This window comes from Saccopteryx bilineata, chromosome 6, assembly GCF_036850765.1.
Source record: "Saccopteryx bilineata isolate mSacBil1 chromosome 6, mSacBil1_pri_phased_curated, whole genome shotgun sequence".
In the NCBI taxonomy this organism is placed as follows: Eukaryota; Metazoa; Chordata; class Mammalia; order Chiroptera; family Emballonuridae; genus Saccopteryx; species Saccopteryx bilineata.
This window is the reverse complement of record NC_089495.1, coordinates 100,963,392-100,988,322: the sequence shown is the minus strand read 5'-3', so window position 1 is coordinate 100,988,322 and position 24,931 is coordinate 100,963,392. Positions and strand designations below refer to the sequence as shown.

The 24,931-nt window shown below is 39.7% G+C and overlaps 1 protein-coding gene, 1 non-coding gene and 1 pseudogene across 3 annotated transcripts in view; 2 read left to right on the top strand and 1 right to left on the bottom strand.

The window, feature by feature from the left end:
- Positions 1-24,931, top strand: part of VWA8 (von Willebrand factor A domain containing 8) — a 381,245-nt gene that overhangs the window by 57,430 nt on the left and 298,884 nt on the right. For both annotated transcript variants that reach the window (XM_066237778.1, XM_066237777.1), the window contains exons 4-9: positions 79-189; positions 7,194-7,361; positions 13,594-13,758; positions 14,103-14,152; positions 14,868-14,976; positions 17,448-17,552. In XM_066237778.1, coding sequence (XP_066093875.1) covers positions 79-189; positions 7,194-7,361; positions 13,594-13,758; positions 14,103-14,152; positions 14,868-14,976; positions 17,448-17,552 — 708 coding nt within the window. The remainder of the gene's footprint in view (positions 1-78; positions 190-7,193; positions 7,362-13,593; positions 13,759-14,102; positions 14,153-14,867; positions 14,977-17,447; positions 17,553-24,931) is intronic.
- LOC136309706 (U4 spliceosomal RNA) lies at positions 549-618 on the bottom strand (annotated as a pseudogene).
- Positions 6,702-6,777, top strand: TRNAV-GAC (transfer RNA valine (anticodon GAC)). Its single transcript has one exon. It is a non-coding gene; the product is annotated as a tRNA-Val (tRNA).

The following is a 24,931-nucleotide window of genomic DNA, read 5'->3' as shown; positions in this document are numbered from 1 at the left end:
GCACTGGCATTGTCAGCTCCAAAGTGTATGTTGGGGATTCATTTCTACTTTGGAACAGTTTCTCTCTCTGCTCTACAGGAGCTGACCAGACGGGAAGTTGAATACATTGCCTTGTCAAGGGACACAACAGAAACCGATCTCAAACAGCGCCGAGAGATCCGCGCAGGCACGGCCTTCTACATTGATCAGGCAAGTGCTTACCTCGCTTCAACACATGGCTGTTTACGCCAAGTCTATACAACATTGATTTTTAAAGAGGAAGGAGAGTAGCTCATGTCGAGTGAAAGATAGTTGTACTATATTCTCTCTAGACAGATTTGATTTAGGTTTTTTAGATATTTTGAGTTTTTGTTCTTGGAAATACCTTTTTGGTGTAATACTAAGAAACCACAGATGAAATTAATGATTCTAAATGTTGGCTAAAGATAATTATGCTGTTTTCTTAATTTTCAATTACTTTCTACTACTGGCCCATCACCCAAAGTCAAATCATTTTCTGTCACTGTATATTTGTCCCTCTTTACTCCCTTCCCCAATAACCACTTCACTTTTATCTATTAGCAATAATCGCGCCTCGGATAAACCTCATTGGCTATGATACTGCCACTGCGCAAAGCTGTCACTTTTATCTATGTCCATGAATCTTAGTTCTATATTCCACCTATGTGTGAAATCATATAGTTCTTAGCTTTTTCTGATTCATTTATTTAATTTAGTATAATATTCTCAAGGTCTATTCATGTTGTTGTAAATGGCAATATATCATCATTTTTTTGTGGCGGATTATATATATTCTATTGTATATATGTACTACATCTTCTTGATTAAAAAAAAGAATTAAGGAAATTTTAATATAGGAAATTACCAAATTTACTAAAGTATTTTTAATCTAAACGTAAAGTAGGTAAAGGTATATTAAACATAGTGAAATTAAATATATGCTTTGGAGCCTGACCCGTGGTAGTGCAGTGGATAAAGCATCCACCCATTATGCCGAGGTTGTCCATTCAAAACCCAAGGGCAGAGCCCAGGCTCATCAGCATGGGTTCACTGGCTTGAGTGGGAAATAGTCCTTACAATCCCAAAGCTCACCAGCTTGTGCCCAAAGGTCATTGGCATAAAAAGCCCAAGGTCCCTGGCTTGAGCAAGGACACACTGGCTCACCCTGGTCAAGGCATGTACAAGAAGCAATCAATGTACAACTAAAGTGAAAGCAACTACGAGTTGATGCTTCTTGCCCTCTCTCTTCCATCCTGTCTCTCTCTCTAGTTCTCTCTCTTAAAAAAAAAATTATTTATTTATTTATTTTCATTTTTCTGAAGCTGGAAACGGGGAGGCAGTCAGACAGACTCCCACATGCACCCGACCGGGATCCACCTGGCATGCCCACCAGGGGGCGATTCTCTGCCCCTCTGGGGCGTCGCTCTGTTGCATCCAGAGCCATTCTAGCGCCTGAGGCAGAGGCCACAGAGCCATCCTCAGCGCCCGGGCCAACTTTGCTACAGTGGAGCCTTGGCTGCGGGAGGGGAAGAGAGGGACAGAGAGGAAGGAGAGGAAGAGGGGTGGAGAAGCAGATGGGTGCTTCTCCTGTGTGCCCTGGCCGGGAATCGAACCCGGGACTCCTGCACACTAGGTGATGCTCTACCGCTGAGCCAACCAGCCAGGGCAAAAAAAAATTTTTTTTAAAAATATATATGCTTCCAGGAACTAAAGCTTTTTTTTGAAGTATAGGGAGTGGTTCTTAGGTACCGATTACCAACTAAAATAATATTTTATGAATATTATAATAAAGCTTACATATTTCTTCAAATTATTGTTTAAAATATTAAATATTGTTCTTTGTTAGGAATACCTAGAAAAAAAGAACAGAGACTTTAAAGGAGCAGTTCATAGAGAAAATATTTTAATTGTCCAATGCATTCATGACAAGATGCTTGACCATTTTGTTTACAAAAATAAAGATTAACATACTAATGAGTTGCTGTTTTTCTTTCACCTTTCAGGTTGGCAAATATTAAATAATTTTGCTAATATCTATTATTGATGAGGAAAAATGGATGAGGAAAGAGACTTGCTGTTGATGAGGGCATAAATTGATGCAATTTGAAAGAAAATTTGGCAATATCTCTAGAAAGAATATATTTTGACCCAGCAGTTCTATTTCTAGTAAATTTTCTTCCAAATGTTTTTCACACAAACATGCAAAGTTATATATACAAGAACAATTATTATAGTATTGTTTGATATTATATAAGTATAAATGAAAACTATAATGATGTACATTTAGGAGGTAAATAAAAAGTGGTAAGTAGAGATCTTTATAGCCTTTAAAAAAATGAGGTAAATCTATATGTAGTGATAGGAAAAAAACCCCAGGATATGAATGAAAAAAATTAATTTGCAAGACATTATATATAATATGATCCCATTTGTGATAAAAAAAAAAAAGAGGCCCTGGCTGGTGGCTTAGTGGATAGAGTGTCAGCCCAATGTATGGATGTCCCAATTCCATTGCCAGTCAGGGCACACAGGAGCAGTGACCATCTGCTTCTCCCCACTCTCTCCCTTCTCTTTCTCTTCCCCTCCCACAGCCAGTGGCTTAATTGGTTCAAGTACATCCCTGGGCACTGAGGATAGCTTGGTTGGTGTGAGTGCATCAGCCTCAGGTGCTAAAAATAGCTTGGTACTGAGCATCAGCCTAAGACAGGGTTGCTGGGTGGATCCCAATCAGGGTGCATACAGGAGTCTGTCTTATTATCTCCCCTCCTCTCACTTAAAAAAAAATGGGTTAAAGACCAGGAATATGAAAGTTTATGACTGATATTATGACATCCATGGAGAAATAAGGAGACTAAATAAGGTATTTTGTTATTACATTGATTTTCGTTTGCCCAGAAGATAAAGTAACCTGAAAAAAGCATAAATCATCAGTACAGTGTGTCTATACAGTATGTGAAGTCATGGTGCACTTTTGACCGGTCACAGGAAAGCAACAAAAGACGATAGAAATGTGAAATCTGCACCAAATAAAAGGAAAACCCTCCCAGTTCTGTAGGATGATGTGGCAGCGTGTGCGCATGCGCAGCTGATGATGTAACACTGTGTATACAGCGGAGCAGCCCACGGCCATGCCAGTCGAGATGTGGACGGTACAGAGGAAAGTTCAGTGTGTTCTCTGGCTCACTAAATTCGAATCCGTGACCAAAGTGCAATGTGAATATCGGAGCGTTTATAATGAAACGCCACCACATAGGAATAACATTATTCAATGGGATAAGCAGTTGAAGGAAACTAGCAGTTTGGTGGAGAAACCCCGTTCTGGTAGGCCATCAGTCAGTGACGAATCTGTAGAGGCTACACGAGATAGCTACCTAAGGAGCCCTAAAAAATCTGTGCGTGAGCCCACATTGAACTGCACTGAATAGGTATGAAACTAGGAGAGTTTTCTTTTATTTGGTGCAGATTTCACATATCTATCATCTTTTGTTGCTTTCCTGTGACCGGTCAAAAGTGCACCATGACTTTACGGACACACTGTATTTTAACCCTTTAAAAATCTATTACTGTCCTCATCTTTTTCTTACTTTATTTTTTGCCATTCTAATCATTAATTCTGTTTATTGCCATGTGACTCTAAAAAGAGGAGGACTTTAAACCAATATGCAATTGCTTAGATTACTCAAATGTAAACCAATACAAATTAGCTAAGCTACAAATAAATTATGTTTAGGTTTTTTTTTTTTGTATTTTTTTTCTGAAGCTGGAAACGGGGAGAGACAGTCAGACAGACTCCCGCATGTGCCTGACCGGGATCCACCCGGCACGCCCACCAGGGGCGATGCTCTGCCCACCAGGGGGCGATGCTCTGCCCCTCCAGGCGTCGGCGACCAGAACCACTCTAGCGCCTGGGGCAGAGGCCAAGGAGCCATCCCCAGCGCCCCGACCATCTTTGCTCCAATGGAGCCTTGGCTGCGGGAGGGGAAGAGAGAGACAGAGAGGAAGGAGGGCGGGGTGGAGAAGCAAATGGGCGCTTCTCCTGTGTGCCCTGGCCGGGAATTGAACCCGGGTCCCCCGCACGCCAGGCCAACGCTCTACTGCTGAGCCAACCGGCCAGGGCCATGTTTAGGTTTTATGTCTGACTGAGAGGAGACATTTTTTATCTTCAAGTTAATTTCAGGAGTAGAAAGCCAGGATGGGGAAGTTCAAATAATTTAAAAAAATTTTTTTTCCATTGATTTGAGAGAAGGGCTGGGAAAGGGGGGGGGAGAGAGAGAGACAGAGAGAGAAAGAAAGCATGAACTCATTGTTTCACTTAGTTGTTCTATATAGTTGTGCACTCACTGGTTGCTTTTCATATGTGCCCTGACCAGGGATCCAACCTGTGACCTTAGCATGTTGTGATGGCTCTCTATCTACTGAGCAATCTGGCCAGGGCCTCAAGTAATTTTTTTAACTTTTTTTTTATACAGAAATTCTTTTCACATTTGCATCTCATTAACTTATTTGATACTGTGAAGTTCTATGATGTACAATGTACATATTAAATATTATAAATCTTTTGCCTTTTACAATGTACATATTAAATATTAAGTATAAAAATTTAAACAATTATTCGATATTATAATGTATTATTTTTTATTATTCTTGATTCTCTCTTACTAATAGAAAAAATAAAGCTTAAGTTTTTTAATGTACTGCTTAAATATTACAGATCATCAAGAACAATTCTTAATAAATTGAATAATATAGTGCTATTAATTAGAAAAGATTTTTATCTTGTCTAAATTCCTTTTACTTACCGTATTTTAACAAATGGGGAAAAACATTTACTTGTAAACTGTATCTCATTTATGGATGCTGAAGCCACTTTCCACATGTAAGCACTGTGAAAATCACAGTCTTTCAGTTGTTCATGCATAAATAAGTACAGAAATTTGGAAAGCATCTCCTATAGAAACAATGCTATTGAGAGCGGCTGAATTCTGGTACTTGCACCAGACCCTTGGCAGCCACATTGTTGTACTATGTTCTGATTGTCACTTGGAGGGTTGGAGAAAGTGTCTGTGTTTACTCTGGCCTCTGTGTTAGTCACAACTGAGGCCTTTGCTCCTGACCGTGCCACCATCTTGCCCAGGCCACCTCTTCTCCACTCCTGTGATGATAACTGTTTGACAGGTTTGCAAAGTTAATTAGAAAATCAAGGAAGATAAAAATAACTTTCATTAAGGAGACATATGTTGTGCTAGGTGCATTTAATTCTCAAAATATCCTTAGGAAGAAGATAACTTTCTCAATTTCTAGGTGAAACAGCTGAGCCATAGTGGGCCATGGCCGTACAGCCGATAGATAGCAGAGGTGGAATTTGAACCAGGTTCTAATTTCAGAGTTTAGTTTTTTTCCTACCATATTATGCTGTGTCCCTGAAAAAGTAACGGTGATGATAATGATGACCATGATGACAGTGACTACAAGGATGATTGTATTCATAATAATAACAGCCAGTCCTTTTGTACAGGCTTACTGTGTGCTACAGGTTATCTTATTTAATCTTCATCATACTCAGTGAGGCATGTACCATAATTAGTGTGGTTTGAGAGAGAAATGGAGGCTCAGAGAGGTAGAGTGACTAACTTAAGTTACCAATAGCAGGCAAGTGCTAGAGCAACCAAAAATTAATCCTATCGTATTCTGATATTTTAGAATAAAGAACTTGAAATGTAGTTTTTTTTTTACTTTTCTTTGCCTTCCTAAGTGCTATTACACTGTAGCCATTTTGAGTAATTTGGACCTCTTCTGAATCTACTTGCATTAAATTGTGGCTATATTAATGACAGTTTACGTTTTAAGAGGTTTTGATAGCTTACAAGGTTTCACTACTGCTGTGAGTCATACATAGTGGTAGTCTACAGAACCCATTGAGGGTATTTTAATTTGGGAAACGAGGACACAGATGTCCAGATTGTTTGCCTAAGGTCTTTTATCAAATCAAAGTAGATCTAGAGCAGGGACTTAGACAGTTTTTCATTCTAGGTCATACAGCTGCTTTTATTTTAAAATCCTCTGTGCCCACGTGTTGGGTTATTAAACCTGTTATATGAGATGGTTTGTTCAGAAGGATCCTACTTTTTCCTTCCTTCCTGGTTTCTATTTGAGAAAATTAGGTCTCGGAAGTTCTGTAGCTTGAAGGGCAGGAAAGGATCCTTATGGTTGAACTAATTTCTACTTTGAGAAACAATCACAAGTATTCTTTCCACACTAGAAAAGTTTGATAAGTTTGTAATGTTGGCCCCACTGAACATTAGAATAACCCTGAACTCATTTTCCTGGTGAGCTGTGTTTACAGTCTTACAGTGGCCATGTGTTCTTACCTAGCTTATTTAGGTTCCTCTCAAGAAGCTTGAGAGATAGGACAGATCGTGTCTTCATATCTCTACTCTAGTTGAGGACTCTGTTTTCTTGTTTAATTATGTTACTGAATCAAAGATAGCTCTCAGTTTTCTATTTCACTGGGTGTTATTTGAAATGTTACAGCTGAAAGGAACATTAGGGATCATTTCTTCCAATCTCTTCATTTTACTAATGTGAGAAACAGACCTAAAGAGGGACAAAAATCACTTGCCTAAGATCATATAGCAGATAAAGCAAAATCAAAGTCTGGAAGCCAGCTAGCCTGATTTCCAGTCTCTAGAATAAGAACCATGGCCCTGGCCGGTTGGCTCAGCGGTAGAGCGTCGGCCTGACGTGCGGGGGACCCGGGTTCGATTCCCGGCCAGGGCACATAGGAGAAGCGCCCATTTGCTTCTTCACCCCCCCCCTCCTTCCTCTCTGTCTCTCTCTTCCCCTCCCGCAGCCAAGGCTCCATTGGAGCAAAGATGGCACGGGTGCTAAGGATGGCTCCTTGGCCTCTGCCCCAGGCGCTAGAGTGGCTCTGGTCGCGGCACAGCAACGCCCCAGAGGGGTATCACCCCCTGGTGGGCAGAGCGTTGCCCCTGGTGGGCGTGCCGGGTGGATCCCGGTCGGGCGCATGCGGGAGTCTGTCTGACTGTCTCTCCCCGTTTCCAGCTTCAGAAAAATACAAAAAAATAAAAATAAATAAATAAAAGAACCATGAGTATAATTTGCAGTATAAGTAATATTAGGCCATCCTTTGCTATCTTCTGTATTCTCATATTGCTTTTATTTCTTGGAAACAGTGTGCAGTTCGTGCAGCCACAGAAGGCAGAACTCTCGTTTTGGAAGGCTTGGAGAAGGCGGAGAGGAACGTTTTGCCTGTTTTGAACAACTTGCTGGAAAATAGGGAGATGCAGCTCGACGACGGACGCTTCCTAATGTCTGCAGAGCGTTACGACAAGCTCCTCCAAGTAAGGAAAGGAAAGCTCGGCTGCTTTGTCTGGCTGCTGGGCGGTGGGAAGTGCTGTTTGGTGTAGAAGACATGGTTGTGTCTGCGTGAGGACTGACAGCTAGGTGCCCACGCCTATGGGAAATCGCTAAAGTCAAGTCAGGAGTTTGCAAGTTTACAGGGTTCTTCCAATATTTGCAACTAATAGAAAACTGCCAAGATTTTTACTTTTTCTTGCCAATCTAATAACTTTCTTTTTCTGCTCTATTCTTTTTTTCCTTTTCCTTTTTTCCCCCTCTTTCTCTCTTTTTTCCCCCCTTTTAATTCTTCTTTCCTTTCTTTCTCCATTTTTGTCTTCCCTTTTCTATCTCTCAGCAACTATTTACAAAAAGCCTAATGGCTTCTAGGCCGTAGTGAGAATACAAAGCCGAAAAAAGTTCAGTTTTTGGCCCCAGGAAGCAAATTCCAGCAGTTATTGAGAGAAATGAGTAAAATATTGAAAAGATACCCTGATAGTTCAAGCCACCAGCATCTGATGCCTGAGCTATTCTAAGAGCCCCTGACTGGACCCTTCCTTTCATCCTTCCTGCCCCACAGGACTCAGTGCCTGCTTTAAAGTATGCAGTAGGTTAGGTCATGCCCCTGTTCTGACCCTTTAACTACTTCCAAAATACTGTTTCTCAGAATAAATCCAAAGTCCTGATAGTGGAATACAGGTTCCTGTGCTCCACTGCTGCCCCTTGGGCCTTATTCCTTCTAGCCCTCTCCTTTATTACTCCTCTCTCGCCCCAGATTTCCCTGTCCTATACCTTAGGCATGCCGGCTAGGCAGTCCCCTACCTTGTAGGGAGGAGGCTTTAGAGCAACGCCTGGCACTTCGGAGGTGCTCTGTGTTTGTTGGATGAGTGAGTAAGTGCCATAACACTTTAAGTGCTGTGATACAAGAGTGTATAAAGAGGGCAACAGCAAGGGGATGCGGGCTCTTCAGAGGCTTTGGATAAGGGGTTCCTGTCATGTCACAGAAGGACAAGAAGACAGCCCTGTCCATTCAGCTCTGGCTGTACCACGCTGGAGTTTTCTGACTAAGTCTCCAGGGGCTGATGGCTCTGCCTCTGCATGAGGATTCAGAGTCTCTCTCCACCTGCTCTGTAGAGACACACATGTGCCAATCTTACTACCCAGATGGTAACGAATTGCTGCCAGGGAGCTCATACAAGCCTAGAACACCGAGGCACTAAGTAGTGGATGTTGACAGCAGAGGGTCTGATTGAGCTGACTCTCCGTGACTGGCAGACAGGAGTATCTCTTTGTGACTCCCGCTGTGTGTCTGTTTTCTCGGGAACCTGTCTGGCAATCCTTTCAGTACTGTTTCTTCACTGTTATTGGATTTCCTAGCTGGTGCTTTCACTGTGCAGTGTCCTTGTTTTCTTTCGGATCTGTCTAAGGATGGCCTTGTGCTAATATAATAACAAGAGGATACTTGAGGATTTAATCAGTAAGAAAAGTTAAAGTTATTTGCTCATATTATTATAGTTGATTTATTGAAATGGAAGCCATTTTATTTATTTTTAAAACTATTCAAGTTTTATTAATTTGTATTTTATAAATAATATAAATAAATATAAATAGAAGAATAACAGCTTGTATATTTTTAAAGTAGATAGATGTGATACAGAACATTTTCTTTTTAGATACTTTCTAAGTACAAAATAACTATCACTTGCCTCTGTATAGCTATTTGTCCCTTTTAGTAAATGATTTGGAAAATAATACTTAGATTATGGAATCATTTTTTTCCCATTAATTTTACTAGGGTGACATCAATAAATCAGGGTACATATGTTCAAAGAAAACATGTCCAGGTTATCTTGTCAATCAATTATGTTGCATACCCATCACCCAAAGTCAAATTGTCCTCCATCACCTTCTATCTAGTTTTCTTTGTGCCCCCCTCCCCCTTTTCCTCTCCCTGGAATCATTTTTTTTAAGTATGCAAGTTACTTCATAACAAGAACTTTGATATATTCTTTATTCGTCTTTGAGCTCATATCCCAAATCTGTATCCAAAGTCATGTATTTAATAATGGCACAGAATTCTACTAACCAAATAAAAAATATATAGAAATTCCTGTTATGAAGTAACTTGCATACTTAAAAAAAAAATTCCATAATCTAAGTATTCTTTTCCAAATCATTTACTAATAATTCCACTTCTGGAAATATGTCCTAAAAAAACTTGAAACACTAATTAGAAAAAATACATGCACCCCTATTTCACTGTAGCATTATTTACAGTAGCCAAGATTTGGAAGCAGCCCAAGTGCCCATCAATAGACGAGTGGATAAAAAAGTTGTGATATATTCAAAGATCTAAACATAAGACCTGAAACAATAAAGTACATAGAAGAAGACATAGGTACGAAACTCATGAACCTGGGCTTTAAAGAGCATTTTATGAATTTGACACCACAGGCAAGAGAAGTGAAACAAAAATTAATGAATGGGACTACATCAGATTAAGAAGTTTTTGTTCAGCAAGAGAAATTGATAACAAGATAAACAGACAGCCAACTAATTGGGAAATGATATTTTTAAACACCTGCTCAGATAAGGGCCTAATATCCAAAATATACAAAGAACTCATAAAACTCAACGACAAACAAACAAACAATCCAATAAAAAAATGGGAAGAGGATATGAACAGACACTTCTCCCAGGAAGAGATACAAATGGCCAACAGATATATGAAAAGATGCTCATCTTCTTTAGTTATTAGAGAAATGCAAATCAAAACTGCAATGAGATATCACCTCACACCTGTTAGACTAGCTATTATTAACAAGACAGGTAATAGCAAATGTTGGAGAGGTTGTGGAGAAAAAGGAACCCTCATCCACTGTTGGTGGGAATGTAAAGTAGTACAACCATTATGGAAGAAAGTATGGTGGTTCCTCAAAAAACTGAAAATAGAACTACCTTATGACCCAGCAATCCCTCTACTGGGTATATACCCCAAAACCTCAGAAACATTGACTTGTAAAGACACATGCAGCCCCATGTTCATTGCAGCATTGTTCACAGTGGCCAGAACATGGAAACAACCAAAAAGCCCATCAATAGATGACTGGATAAAGAAGATGTGGCACATATACACTATGGAATACTACTCAGCCATAAGAAATGATGACATCGGATCATTTATAGCAAAATGGTGGGATCTTGACAACATTATACGGAGTGAAATAAGTAAATCAGAAAAAACCAGGAACTGCATTTTTCCATACGTAGATGGGACATAAAACTGAGACCAAGAGACATTGACAAGAGCGTGGTGGTTACGGGGGGAGGGGGGAGAGGGAGAGGGAAGGGGGAGGGGGAGGGGCACAAAGAGAACTAGATAGAGGGTGACAGGACAATCTGACTTTGGGTGATGGGTATGCAACATAATTGAACTTTAAGATAACCTGGACATATTACCTTTGAATATATGTATCTTGATTTACTGATGTCACCCCATTAAAAATAAATTTAAAAATAAATAAATAAATAAATAAATAAAAATAAAAAAAAAGTTGTGATATATTACACAATGAAATAGTACTCAGCCATAATAAAGGAACTCTTATCTTTTGTGACAGCATGGATGAACCTGGAGAGTATCACGCTAAATGAAATGAGCCAGTCAGAGAAAGACAAACACCATAGGATTTCACTCATGCATGGAACCTAATGAAAAAATAACCTAACAAACAAAATAGAAGCAGATTTATAGATAGAACAGACTGACAGCTGTCAGAGGGGATGGGTGGAAAAGGTGAAGGGATTAAGCAAAGGAAAAGAAAGCTCATAGACTTAGACAACAGTGTGGTGATTTTGGGAGGGAAAGGAGGTGGGGAGGTAGGAGAAGGTAAAGGGGATGAACAGTGACGGAGGAGACTGGACTTGGGGTGGCGAACACGCAGTGCAGTGTTCAGATGGTGTGTTCAGGAGTGGTACACCTGAGACCTGTGTAATTTATTAACCAGTGTCACCCCAATAAACTCAATATAAAAAATGGTTTTAGCCTGGCCTGTGGTGGCGCAGTGGGATAAAGCGTTGATCTGGAAAACTGAGGTCGCTGGTTTGAAACCCTGGGCTTGCCTGGTCAAGGCACATATGGGAGTTGATGCTTCCTGCTCCTCCCCTCCTCTTTCTCTCTCCCTCTTTCCCCCTCTCTCACTTTCTCTCTCCTCTCTGAAAATTGAATAAAGTCTTAAAAAAAACAAAACAAAACAAAGAAAATGGTTTTAGTATACAAGGATATGAAAAGCATGTACTGTATTTTCCCAATGTAAATATCAGTATAAATATATAATTTATATTAGTAAATGTCATTTCTGTATTTATCAAATCTATATCATGAGAACCTTACAGAATATAGGCAAGATCCCATTATAAAACATCATAACTTTAAGACAATTTCTATGATAAAAGGATTTCAACACCATAAATGAAGTTCTACTTATTTCTAGCTAGATTCAACATGCTAAATTTGAATGTCTCAAAATGTTGATGGTTTCATAGAGGGGGTTATAGTAGAATGTTATTATGGAAACACATAGAGTTGGTTTATATCAATTTAATTTATATTTTGATTATAATTTTCACATAAGTAGAAAATAAAAATATTCAGCCCTCTGAAAATTATACTCTTGGTTTCTCAGACAAAGTTATATCCAGATTCTTGTTTTGTAGTATATATAACATAGTGTCAGTGTTAGTCCTATTAATTAAATGTAGGTTCATGATTTTGGTAATGCTAGAAATAATTGTTCATTATGTTTTAAAATTATTTCATACACTCAGTCAACAGACATTTGTCCTGTTATGGGCTAAAGGTAATAAGTGCTTTCAGGATCTGGGCTCCAGCAAGGCAGCCATGTACAGAGGTCAGTGTACAAGTGTGTGATGATGACACCTGTATAGGACAGAGTGGAGGGGCACAAAAGTGGTTCTAATGGAGGGAGAAGACTAGAAAGAGTCCCGTTTTAAAGGCGATATGTTTGGGCTGCGCTTTGGATGATACTTGTGTTAAGGCTGTGCAAGGTGGGAAGGGTATTCCAGCAAGTGGAGCAGTGTTGGTGAAGCAGCATGATGTGTCTGTAGAGCCTCAGTTGTGAGATGGGCAGGAGCACAGGGCCAGGGAGGGCGGGTTAGGGGCTGGTGTGAAGAGGTTGCCGAGACTGGGAGGATCAGACACGAATCTGGCCGGGAAACGCCTTGAGTACCATGTAAAGAATTTCTGTCCTGCCATATGGGCCCCGTTCTCTAAAGAGCTGCTGAAAGCCGAGGGCCTGTCTCTCTGATGTGCACATGCTTCATGAGCTGCATCAGTTCTGAGGACAGTGAAGAGCCATTGAGAAGGTCAAGCAAGAGATGCAGGGAATGGTGTTCAGTAGGTGCCTGCTGTGGACATTTCACATTCATAATCACATTTAATTTTCATAACAGCCATAATAATGTTGGTGATATTATTTCTACTTGATAGGTGAGAATGCTGAGGCTCAGCAGGTATAATTGCATACCCTGGTCACTAGCTGGAGTTTGCACAGAGCCAGGATTTATAACTCCAAAACTCTACTGTTTCCAGTCTCTCATCCCCACCATATATATACTGGTTGCAGGACCATGGGCAAGTTATGTAACTTGTCTGAATGTCAGTTCATTCATTCATTCATAAAAAGGAATTAAATATCTATTTAGATTCTGGTGAGAGTTAAATGAGAAAAATTCATAGAAAGTGCTTACTATGTTGTAAGTTTTCAATACATATTATTACTATTAGTATACGTTGGTAGAAATACACCCACAGACATAGTTGCCTACTTAAGGTTCGTGGGCAGGCCCTGCTCTGCCAGTGGTCTGCCCTCTGGGACTACCTTTTCACATCCTCTGATCTGAACCAGCATATTTTCCTTACCCTGCTGCCTCTGCTCCTCTGTGCCGCTGAGCAGGACTTGGAGATCTCACCCACATCTGCTTTGTTCCTTGATGCGCTCATTGCTTCTCCTTCTCCCATCAGTCTCCGTGCTGTGAACCTTCCCTGGCATCCTGATCCTTAGTTCACTTTGCTCCCTTCCTTGACAGTTCGGCTTGGAGAGTGTTCTCAAATAGTTTACTCAGTAGTCAGGGCTTGAATTTCTTAGTCTGGAAGCTCTTGCAGTTGTAATAATCTATATTATTTCTGTTGTAATTTTTGATCTCATACTCTTTAAGGACCATACCAAAGCCGAGCTGGATGCTTGGAAGATTGTCCGAGTGAGTGAAAATTTCCGGGTGATCGCCTTGGGCTTGCCAGTGCCGAGGTACTCCGGGAACCCTTTGGACCCCCCTCTCCGCTCTCGGTTTCAGGCCAGAGATATTTATTATCTACCCTTCAAGGTAAATATGGACAAGGATGATTTATTTTTTAAACAGTTTTTCTACTCACGATAAATTCAATTACTATAAAAATGTTACTATGTAGATGTCTTCCTCAGTAGTTAATGGTAAGAAAAAAGGATATAGGGTAAAGAAAATTTGTGGAAATGAAGACAAAAAAGTTATTCTGGTATTATTTTTCTAACAGATTAGGAAAAGGATACCTTTTTTTAAAGAAAGTGACATTTATCAATAAATTATTTTTTGCTATTACTTAGTGTCTGCTTAATTTAAAAGATTAGATTATAAAGCGTTTGCATTTAATTTATTATTTTCTTATTGTTTTGATGGTTCTGTTATTTTAGGACCAACTTAAACTATTATATTCTATTGGAGCCAATGTTTCTGCTGAAAAGTAAGTCAGCTATACATTTGTACACTTTTATATAAATATCTGGACACTTAACATTAAATTTGTGTTGCCCGTTCATTGATTGATTGGTTCAACCACTATTCTTTGAAGAATTTTTAGTGTAAGTGCTGATAATAATAATGTTAAAGAGGATGCTAAAGAGAAAAATCATGGTAAAGACATGATTTTTCCTCAAGATCTAGTAGAGTTTAAAGTTATTTGAATACTATATCATAATGTAGTAAGGTAATATATTCAAAGTATTGGGGTCTGTTGTGGTTGAGAGTCTATAAGGGCTTCATAAAGGCAGTGGCATTTGAGATGGGTCCTGAAGAATGAGTAAGTTTCTTCCAGATAGAGAATGGAATTAAGGAATTCTAAGAATTTCTTTTTTAAGAGCATGGGATATAAGATTGTATGTCTCATTCCTAAGGCTATGAAATGCTGCCAGTGGCTAGAGATTAGGTTTAGACTAAGAAAGGTGGGAAGTGAGACTGCCAGGCTGTGAAAAACTTTGCACATTATGATGGATTTCAGAAGTATATCTGTGATCTTATCAGCATCTGAGTTTTAAACGGAATATTTTAATGTGGATTTGTTGTTCCCTAAAAATTTAATAGTAGATGTTATCTTTTTAGAGTAAACAGATTTGTACATTTTATATATTAAAACTACTAAAATAAGACTTAATATCACTTATGGTACCTTTTCCCCCTAGAGTTTCTCAGCTTCTGTCCTTTGCCACCACTCTCTGTTCCCAAGAATCTTCCACTCTCGGACTCCCAGAGTTTCCTTTAGATAGTTTACCAGCTGCAGTTCAGATCCTGGTATGTATAAAATAAATTAATGACTGGTATACCCAAATGCGGCAAAGAGAATTTAAAAGTTCATCTTTGGTTATTAGTCACTTTCGTTTGCCTTGTCATAATCTTTTACAAATATTACAAGAACTGAGGTTAATTCGTTGTGTACTGCGGCAAACTACGCAGAGGCTAGGAGTGTGTTCTGAGCCCTTAAAGAGCTTACAGTCTCAGAGGGGAGGGGAGGTATGCAACTCAGGTAGAAGCTCCTCGGAGGGAAAGACCTCAGCCTGCTGGTGCAGAGGTGTGCTGCACTGTGAGCTGTGCCCCAGACCTGCCCCAGCCTGATGCGGGCAGCGGGGGTGGGGGGCGTGGGGGGAATGAGGGGTGGGGGAGAGGGGGCAGCTGGGCTTGGCACTCCAGTGCAGTCAGTCGTTGGTTAATGGTCGCCCCAGCGTACAGATTCCTGGGCACTGGCTCTTTACTCAGCCTGTGAGCAAAGCTGGCTCCCAGAGCGCATGGGCAATCTTTCCAAAGACCAAGGAAGACCTGCGGCAGCTAGCTGGTGGAGGGATGCTGGGAAGCACAGAGCAGATGAGAGCAGATCAGAGGGGGTTAGGGGAGCGCTGGCATTGTCCACTTCAGTATCATAATGGTCACGACAGTGGTGTCTGCAGTGGTGGGGAGGCCCTCCTGGCAGCAGGAGGGCGTGGAATCACAAAAGGACCAGGGATGAGTGGAGAACAAATTGTATCACTTGAACCAGACTGTTTGGTGAAGAGAGAGGTTAGGGTTCTAGTGTGAAGTGTTTTATATGATGAGTGAAGTTGTCTCGGTTTTATAATGTGGAAAAAGTGACCATTAGGTAGGTCAGCTGTGCAGCAATTGGATGTATGCTAGAGGAAGACACCTCTGTGGGCAGGCGGGCTGGCGAGAGCCTGGAAGCACAGGGGGCATGAGGAAGGAGGCTGTTAAAATGGTCAGTGAGAGTCTGCTAAGGAGCATGCAACTGGATGTAGTGAGAGCACTGCCTACATGAGACATTTTTAAACTTTCATTGCTATTTATTTTATATTTCCTATGAGTCAGTGAGTTAGGTTTCCCAGGAATTGCTTATACTGTTCTGTACATCTCAACAGTTTTTCTCTGTTTATTGTATCTTTTACTTTTCGTTCTATTTGTTTTTGCTCAGAAGTTTTTACTTGAAAAAATCTAAATTTAAAGAAGGTTCAAAAATAGTAAAATCGACATCTCTAATTCCTTCAAATAGAATCACCAATTGTTAATATGTTAATCACCATATTGCCACATTTGCTTGCTCTCTCATTTTTTTTTCTGAACCATTTGAAAGTACAATACATGGCAATTAACATTCTTAAATACTTCAGTGTGCAACTTCTCAGAATTAAGACATTCTTTTACATAACTGAACACTGTTATCACACCCCTCAGCTGTTAACAGTAATTTTGTATCATCTAATAGACGGTCCATATTGAAATATCCCTAAATGTCCCTGTTAATAGACTTTTTATTATTTATTTTTTTATTTTTATTTTTCTGAAGCTGGAAACGGGGAGAGACAGTCAGACAGACTCCCGCATGCGCCCGACCGGGATCCACCCGGCACGCCCACCAGGGGCGATGCTCTGCCCATCAGGGGGTGATGCTCTGCCCCTCCGGGACGTCACTCTGCCGAGACCAGAGCCACTCTAGCGCCTGGGGCAGAGGCCAAGGAGCCATCCCCAGCGCCCAGGCCATCCTTGCTCCAATGGAGCCTTGGCTGCGGGAGGGGAAGAGAGAGACAGAGAGGAAGGAGGTGGGGGTGGAGAAGCAAATGGGCGCTTCTCCTATGTGCCCTGGCCGGGAATCGAACCCGGGTCCCCCTCACGCCAGGCCGATGCTCTACCGCTGAGCCAACCGGCCAGGGCCCCTGTTAATAGACTTTTAAAAGTAAGGTGAACTCAATTTGGAAAGCAATTTGAATTATGGAGAAGGATTTCAGGATAATGAACACTTTATATAATTTTGTGGTTATAACTTTGAAAGTAGGTGAATATGGATGAGATGAACTCAGGTTAGGAATAAAGATGAATGAGAAGGTAGTGTGGGATAATTCGGGTATAGAGATGTGTTCAGACATGTAGCTTCAGACATGCTGAATGGGGTCAGTGGGATAGTTATATAGTCAAGTCTAATGTGTAATTGAGAGTTCAAGTCTAGAGCTCAAGAAAGAGGTCAGGACTAGAGATGTAAACTTGGAAGCCATCAACACACAGATGGCAGCTAAAAGAGGGAAGTGGGATAGCTTACCAAGGGAAAAGGTGTGCAACAGGAAGAGAAGAAATAATGAATGTTAGCTTATGTAGACTTCTGGGAAATATGAGGAACCCATTGGTTATTGTTTATAAGGCAATTTTAATAATGTCATGTACATCGCAGATAACTTTTCAGATTTGTTCTAGATGTTCCTCATTCACATGTTTTTGCTTCTAAATAGGATTCCTTTCCTATGATGTCAATCAAACATGCAATCCACTGGCTTTACCCCTACACTGTTTTACTAGGACCTGAAGGGAAGATGGCTGTGGAAGATGTTTTAAAAGTAAGTCTCTCCCTCCTTTCCTACTTTTCTCTCTCTGTCTTCCTTCCTTTCCCTTGCTTCTTCTCTTTTGCAAGCATGAAGGCATTGGCATGCCAGTGATTGGGAAGTCATTGCTGAGGTGGCTTGTGTGGTGGGGCGATTGGTTACATTGAGTAAATAAGTAAATCAATTGAGCAAGTGAGAGCATATGTTGAAGAGAATAAGAGCTGCATTTTTCACTGTTGGGGAAGGAATTTATAAATGTAGAAAGGGAGGACTAAAGAAAGAACCCTCAGGTATTAGATTGGAATTGGAGAAATTAATATGAACTCATTTTTTTTCAATATATAGAAACAGAGATATAGTAATAGATACGAATAGTGTTGATAAATATATATGCATATTTTCCAGCTCCATCCCTGAAGAGGGCCTAAAAGCTATGACACTCCAATGGCAATGACCATACCAGGTGCTGAGACATTGGTTTCTAAGTATCACACTTCCCTCAAAGTACTTCTTGAAAGTAAGGCTGGTTCAAGGCTTGGGATAGGGAATGTGCACAATGAACCTGGACCTTCTTATTGTGCTAAAAAGTAAGGAAGTGTTCAACATGTGATGTTGATATTGTTAAAGTGACAGAAAAGCTGGCTTGGAGTGGCTCCCATTGGCCAAAATCTGGGACAATTTTAGCATCAAAATCATGGTAGTAATCAATGGTAACCATTGAATGAAATTGGAAGCCATGAGTTCATACTAATAAAAAGAATACAGAAATACATGTGGGAGGAAGGAAAGCTTTTCCTTAGTAGAATACCTATTAATAAAAGCAGAAGGAATTACAGTGTATTATAAATAGAAAAATCAGCATTTGGCAACCATCAGAGTGGTGGTTGATTTAGGCAGGAATTATCAAAAGATGTCAAAGCTGGTGAAGGTTCTATGAGCAACAGGATCCTGGAAAAATGTAAGCTGTCCTCCCACACCCCAATACTAACTACAAAACAAAATTTTATTTTTATAATAAATACCAACTTGACCAAGTAGGACACTATCAGTATCATGCATCTTCTGATACTTACGCTTAGAAGGCTCAGCATCATTTCTTAGGTATTCTGGCTAAGAATTCATGGCACGAATTTGGGCATGATGAAATATTATATAGACCTAAGTTGAGGGCCATATTACAGAATGAGAGGCCTATATTCTTTGTCCAGGCCACAAAAAACAGAACAACTGCGGAACTGTTTCAGATTGAAAGAGACTCGAGAGATATGACAGCTAAATGCAGTGTGTTCCTGCACTGAATCCTGGGCCAGATTTAAAATGGTGACATTGTTGGCACAGTTGGTTCAATTTGAATAGGGTCTGTGGATGGACAGAGGTGTTCTATTAAATTGTTCTCCTCATTTGGAAGTTTATGTGGTGATTACGTTGGACAGAGTTCTTGTTTTCAAGAAATATGAACTGGAATATTTAGAGGTAATGGGTATTATATCTGCAGATTACTCTCAAATTGTTCAGCGAAGCCCAGTGAGAGTATGTGTTGTAGGGAGGAGTGGATTGAGAAAAAGGAACAAATGTGCTAAAATATTAACCACTGTGAAATATGGATGAAGGTGATACAGAGTCTTTTGTACAACCATGTCACTTTCCTATAAATTTGACATTATTTCAAGATGCAGAATTTTAAGAAATGAATGAATATCCAGTATAACTCATCTCAAAATTTAAAAATTTAAAAGCAAATGTCAGATAGCACTAAGTTAAAGTTTATTTGCATGTAATTTAAATTATTAACTTGAAAAGCAAACATTTTATATAAAATACAGAAATTGTTCTAGAGCTATTATTTAGCTCTCACTTTTGCCATAAGCAGTTTATAACACATGGAACATGGTTTTCTTTTAAAATATACATGACAGCCTGACCAGGCGGTGGCGCAGTAGATAGAACATTGGACTGGGACGCAGAGGACCCAGGTTCGAGACCCTGAGGTCGTCAGCTTGAGTGCGGGCTCATCTGGTTTGAGCAAGACTCACCAGCTTGAGTCCAAGGTTGCTGGCTCAAGCAAGGGGTTACTCGGTCTGCTGTAGCCCCTTGGTCAAGGCACATATAAGAAATCAATCAATGAACAACTAAGGAATCGCAACAAAGAAATGTTTCTCATCTCTCTCCCTTCCTGTCTGTCTGTCCCTATCTGTCCCTCTCTCTCTCTGTCTCTGCCACGAAAAATGATAAATAAATAAAATACACATGACATAATTTCCTCATTGTGTAGTTTTTTTAATAAATTTTTTTTTAATTTTTATTTTTTTACAGGGACAGAGAGAGAGTCAGAGGGATAGATAGGGACAGACAGACAGGAACGGAGAGAGATGAGAAGCATCAATCATCAGTTTTTTGTTGGGACAACTTAGTTGTTCATTGATTGCTTTCTCATATGTGCCATGACCGTGGGCCTTCAGCAGACTAACTCCCCACTTGAGCCAGTGACCTTGGGTCCATGCTAGTGAGCTTTTTTGCGCAAGCCAGATGAGCCCACGCTCAAGCTGGCTATCCTGGGGTCTTGAACCTGGGTCCTTCTGCATCCCAGTCTGATGCTCTATCCACTGCACCACCGCCTGGTCAGGCACCTCATTGTGTAGTTAATGGTAGTGTTTTCTAAAGGGCTAGTTGCACTATATGGTACCTTATAACTATATATTTAAAAGTGATGACTCTTGGCAGAGATTTATTGACTCACCCAAATTAAATTTTTTTTAAACAAACAGTATTTTGTTTCTCTTTTATAGTTTGGCTCAAAGTGAAGCTTTCTGAGATGTAGGTAGAATGTGAACAAGATTTTGTGGCTGTGTGGATGGGCCCTTCATTTTCTGGAGGCCAGAATTTGACAGCCTTAAGCATACAGCATGGTGTTTGTTTCTCCCTTATTCCCAAATCTGCATAGGGACTTGGGGAATAGAGAGTACATATTCTCTATGCAGCTAATAGTGAGAAGAACTCAGGGGAGTGGAGCAATAGATTCTAGTTACTTAAGTGGGATTTTTCCCCCCCAAATCATCAGCTAGCTAAAAACAACATTTTTATTTGGTGGTGTCAATAATATTAATAAAATAAAAATAATTAAAAAAAACTGTTTCTCATAGCTGAGAAGTGTAGTTCGAGACAATTGAAAAGCAAAGCATAATGAAGTAAAGGGAAAAAGAATGGTCAATACAGGGCAAAGGACAGTAGAAGAGACAGCAGGGTATAGAAGCAGAGCTGGGGACAGAGAAATAGCAGCCGCTAGTGACAGAGAATAGAAGTCTGTATCTCAGAGAGAAGGGATGAGGGAGGAGGTGGGGGGTGTGGAAAAGTGGAGAGAGAGAGATGGAGGTGGGAAAGTGGGAAGAATATTAAGGAATGATGAAGAACCATTTGGAAATGGAGAAAGTAATTCATTCGGAGAAAGAATGAACCATTGGAATGGAGAAAGTTTTCTCAAGGAGTGAGAAAACTACCATTCTCTGACCATAGTTTACTTTAAGAAAACTAGAACTCATTTTTGATTTAGTCAATGTCTAAGGTAAATTGGCATTGGTTATTGGAATAGAATACCTAGTGTTTAAGAAAAAGGCACTGATTTTTATTATCTCCTTTCTTCGGCTAGTTTTGGGTTGTCTTTGTTCTTCTTTTTCTAGTTCCTTAAGGTGGGAAGTTAAGTGGTTCACTTGGGCTCTCTCTTGTTTGTTCATATATGCCTGAAGTGATATGAACTTCCCTCTTATCACTGCTTTTGCTGCATCCCATAGATTCGGATATGTCGTATTGTCATTTTCATTAGTCTGTATATATCTTTTGATCTCTGCACTTATTTCTTCTTTGACCCATTCATTTTTTAAAAGTATGTTGTTTAGTTTCCACATTTTTGTGGGATTTTTTTCCTCTTTTTTGCAGTTGAATTCTAGTTTCAAGGCTTTATGATCAGAAAATATGCTTGGTACAACTTCAATTTTTCTGAATTTGCTGATGTTGTTTTTGTGGCCCAACATATGGTCAATTCTTGAGAATGATCCATGTACACTGGAGAAAAATGTATACTCAGTCACTTTGGGATGAAATGACCTGTAGATGTCTATCATATCCAGGTGCTCTAGTGCTTTGTTTAAGGCCACTATGTCTTTGTTGATTCTCTGTTTGGCCAACAATGAAACAATTCAGAACGAACTCAAAAGAATAATCCCCTTCACGATTGCAACAAAAAAAATAAAATACTTAGGAATAAACATAACAAAGAATGTAAAGGACTTATATAATGAAAACTATAAACCATTTTTAAGGGAAATTGAAAAAGATATAATGAGATGGAAGAATATACCTTGTTCTTGGCTAGGAAGAATAAATATAATCAAGATGGCTATATTACCCAAAGCAATATACAAATTTAATGCAATTCCCATCAAACTTCCAATGATGTTTTTTTAAAGAAATAGAGCAAAAAATCATCAGATTTATATGGAACTATAAAAAACCCCGAATAGCCAAAGCAATCCTAAAGAAAAAGAATGAAGCTGGGGGCATTACAATACCTGACTTCAAACTATATTATAGGGCCACGACAATCAAAACAGCATGGTATTGGCAGAAAAATAGACACTCAGACCAATGGAACAGAATAGAAAGTCCAGAAATAAAACCACATATATATAGTCAAATAATTTTTGATAAAGGGGCCAACAACACACAATGGAGAAAAGAAAGCCTCTTCAATAAATGGTGCTGGGAAAACTGGAAAGCCACATGAAAAAGAATGAAACTGGACTACAGTCTCTCCCCCTGTACAAAAATTAACTCAAAATGGATCAAAGATCTAAACATAAGACCTGAAACAATTAAGTACATAGAAGAAGACATAGGTACTCAACTCATGGACCTGGGTTTTAAAGAGCATTTTATGAATTTGACTCCAATGGCAAGAGAAGTGAAGGCAAAAATTAATGAATGGGACTACATCAGACTAAGAAGTTTTTGCTCAGCAAGAGAAACTGATAACAAAATAAACAGAAAGCCAACTAAATGGGAAATGATATTTTCAAGCAACAGCTCAGATAAGGGCCTAATATCCAAAATATACAAAGAACTCATAAAACTCAACAACAAACAAACAAACAATCCAATAAAAAAATGGGAAGAGGATATGAACAGACACTTCTCCCAGGAAGAAATACAAATGGCCAACAGATATATGAAAAGATGCTCATCTTCTTTAGCTATTAGAGAAATGCAAATCAAAACGGCAATGAGATACCACCTCACACCTGTTCGATTAGCTGTTATTAACAAGACAGGTAATAGCAAATGTTGGAGAGGCTGTGGAGAAAAAGGAACCCTCATCCACTGTTGGTGGGAATGTAAAGTAGTACAACCATTATGGAAGAAAGTATGGTGGTTCCTCAAAAAACTGAAAATAGAACTACCTTATGACCCAGCAATCCCTCTACTGGGTATATATCCCCAAAACTCAGAAACATTGATACGTAAAGACACATGCAGGCCCATGTTTATTGCAGCATTGTTCACAGTGGCCAGGACATGGAAACAACCAAAAAACCCATCAATAGATGACTGGATAAAGAAGATGTGGCACATATACACTATGGAATACTACTCAGCCATAAGAAATGATGACATCGGAACATTTACAGCAAAATGGTGGGATCTTGATAACATGATATGAAGCGAAATAAGTAAATCAGAAAAAACCAGGAACTGCATTATTCCATACGTAGGTGGAACATAAAAGTGAAACTGAGAGACATTGATAAGGGTGTGGTGGTTACGGGGGGGAGGGAGGAATGGGAGAGGGAAAGGGGGAGGGGGAGGGGCACAGAGAGAACAAGATAGAGGGTGACGGAGGACAATCTGACTTTGGGTGATGGGTATGCAACATGATTGAACGACAAGATACTCTGGACTTGTTATCTTTGAATATATGTATCCTGATTTATTGATGTCACCCCATTAAAAAAATAAAATTATTAAAAAAAAAAGAAAAAAAGAAAAAGGCGGGGATTTCAGATGAGCTCCCTTGATGCCCGTTAGCACAATGCTCAATGTGGGGACAGGGTAAATAGTCAGGGAGGAAGAAAATCTCACAGGAAGTTGTAATAAAATGAGGCAATGTAAAATTTTTCATGATACAACTGAGAGAAACTATTCATTGCCTAGTTAAGTTAGTTATAAACAAAATTTTTATTTTCACCAATCCCGCCCCCCCCAAACAAAACAAAAACACTTTGATGTGTTTCTGGTCTCTAATTTCAAAACTAGTTATACAAATTAGATAAAGTTATAGAATATCTTAAATTTTTTTTTATTTTTTATTTTGGCCCTGGCTGGTTGGCTCAGCAGTAGAGTATCAGCCCAGCGTGTGTAAGTCCTGGGTTGGATTCCAGGTCAGGGCACACAGGAGAAGCATCCATCTGCTTCTCCACCCTTCCCCCTCTCCTTCCTCTCTGTCTCTCTCTTCTTCTTCCTCAGCCAAGGCTCCATAGAAGCAAAATTGGTCCGAGTGCTGAGGACGGCTCCATAGCCTCCACCTCAGGCACTAGAATGGCTCTGGTCACAACGAAGCAATGCCCCAGATGGGCAGAGCATCGCCCCCTGGTAGGCGTGCTGGGTGGATCCCGGTTGGGCGCATGCGGCTGTCTGTTTGCCTTCCTGTTTCCAACTTCTGGAAAATAAATAAATAAAAATTTATTTTGAAATTAAATTTAATGGGGTGACATCGATTCATAAGGGTACATAGGTTTCTGGTGAACATCTCTATAGCATTTGAACTGTTGATTGCGTTGTGTGCCCATCATCCAAAGTCAAATCATTTTCTGTCACTGTAGAATACCTTTTAAGAGTTTCGTTTCCTAAAGAAAGTAGCTAGTGTTGCTTCATTTTGTTTGGCCTTTATTTTGATCTTTATAATTAAGGGGAACTTAGAAAAATGATGAAATGTCCATATGACAAACAAATTATTTCAAGTATGATTATAGAGTTTCAAAAAAGGAAAAAGGGATTAATATTACTTAGATAAGAGAAGATGCTCTTTCCTTGCCTTAATTATGTGAAGTTCTCGTTAAGAAACAGTACTGTACTCTTCCCAATTCCTCAGTAGGTAGTTGGAGAGCAGAGAGCTTAGATTCATTCTTATGACCCTAATGAAGAACTTTCTTTTTATAAGATCATTACACACTGATACATACAACCACACTAGAGTATTAAATCTCTCTCCTTAAAAATGAAACAGTCTACTGATTGGTATAATTCTTTTTACTTTTTTTATTTTTCTGAAGTGAGAAGCAGGGAGGCAGAGAGACAGACTCCCACATACGCCTGACATGGATCCACCCAGCATGCCCACCAGGGGG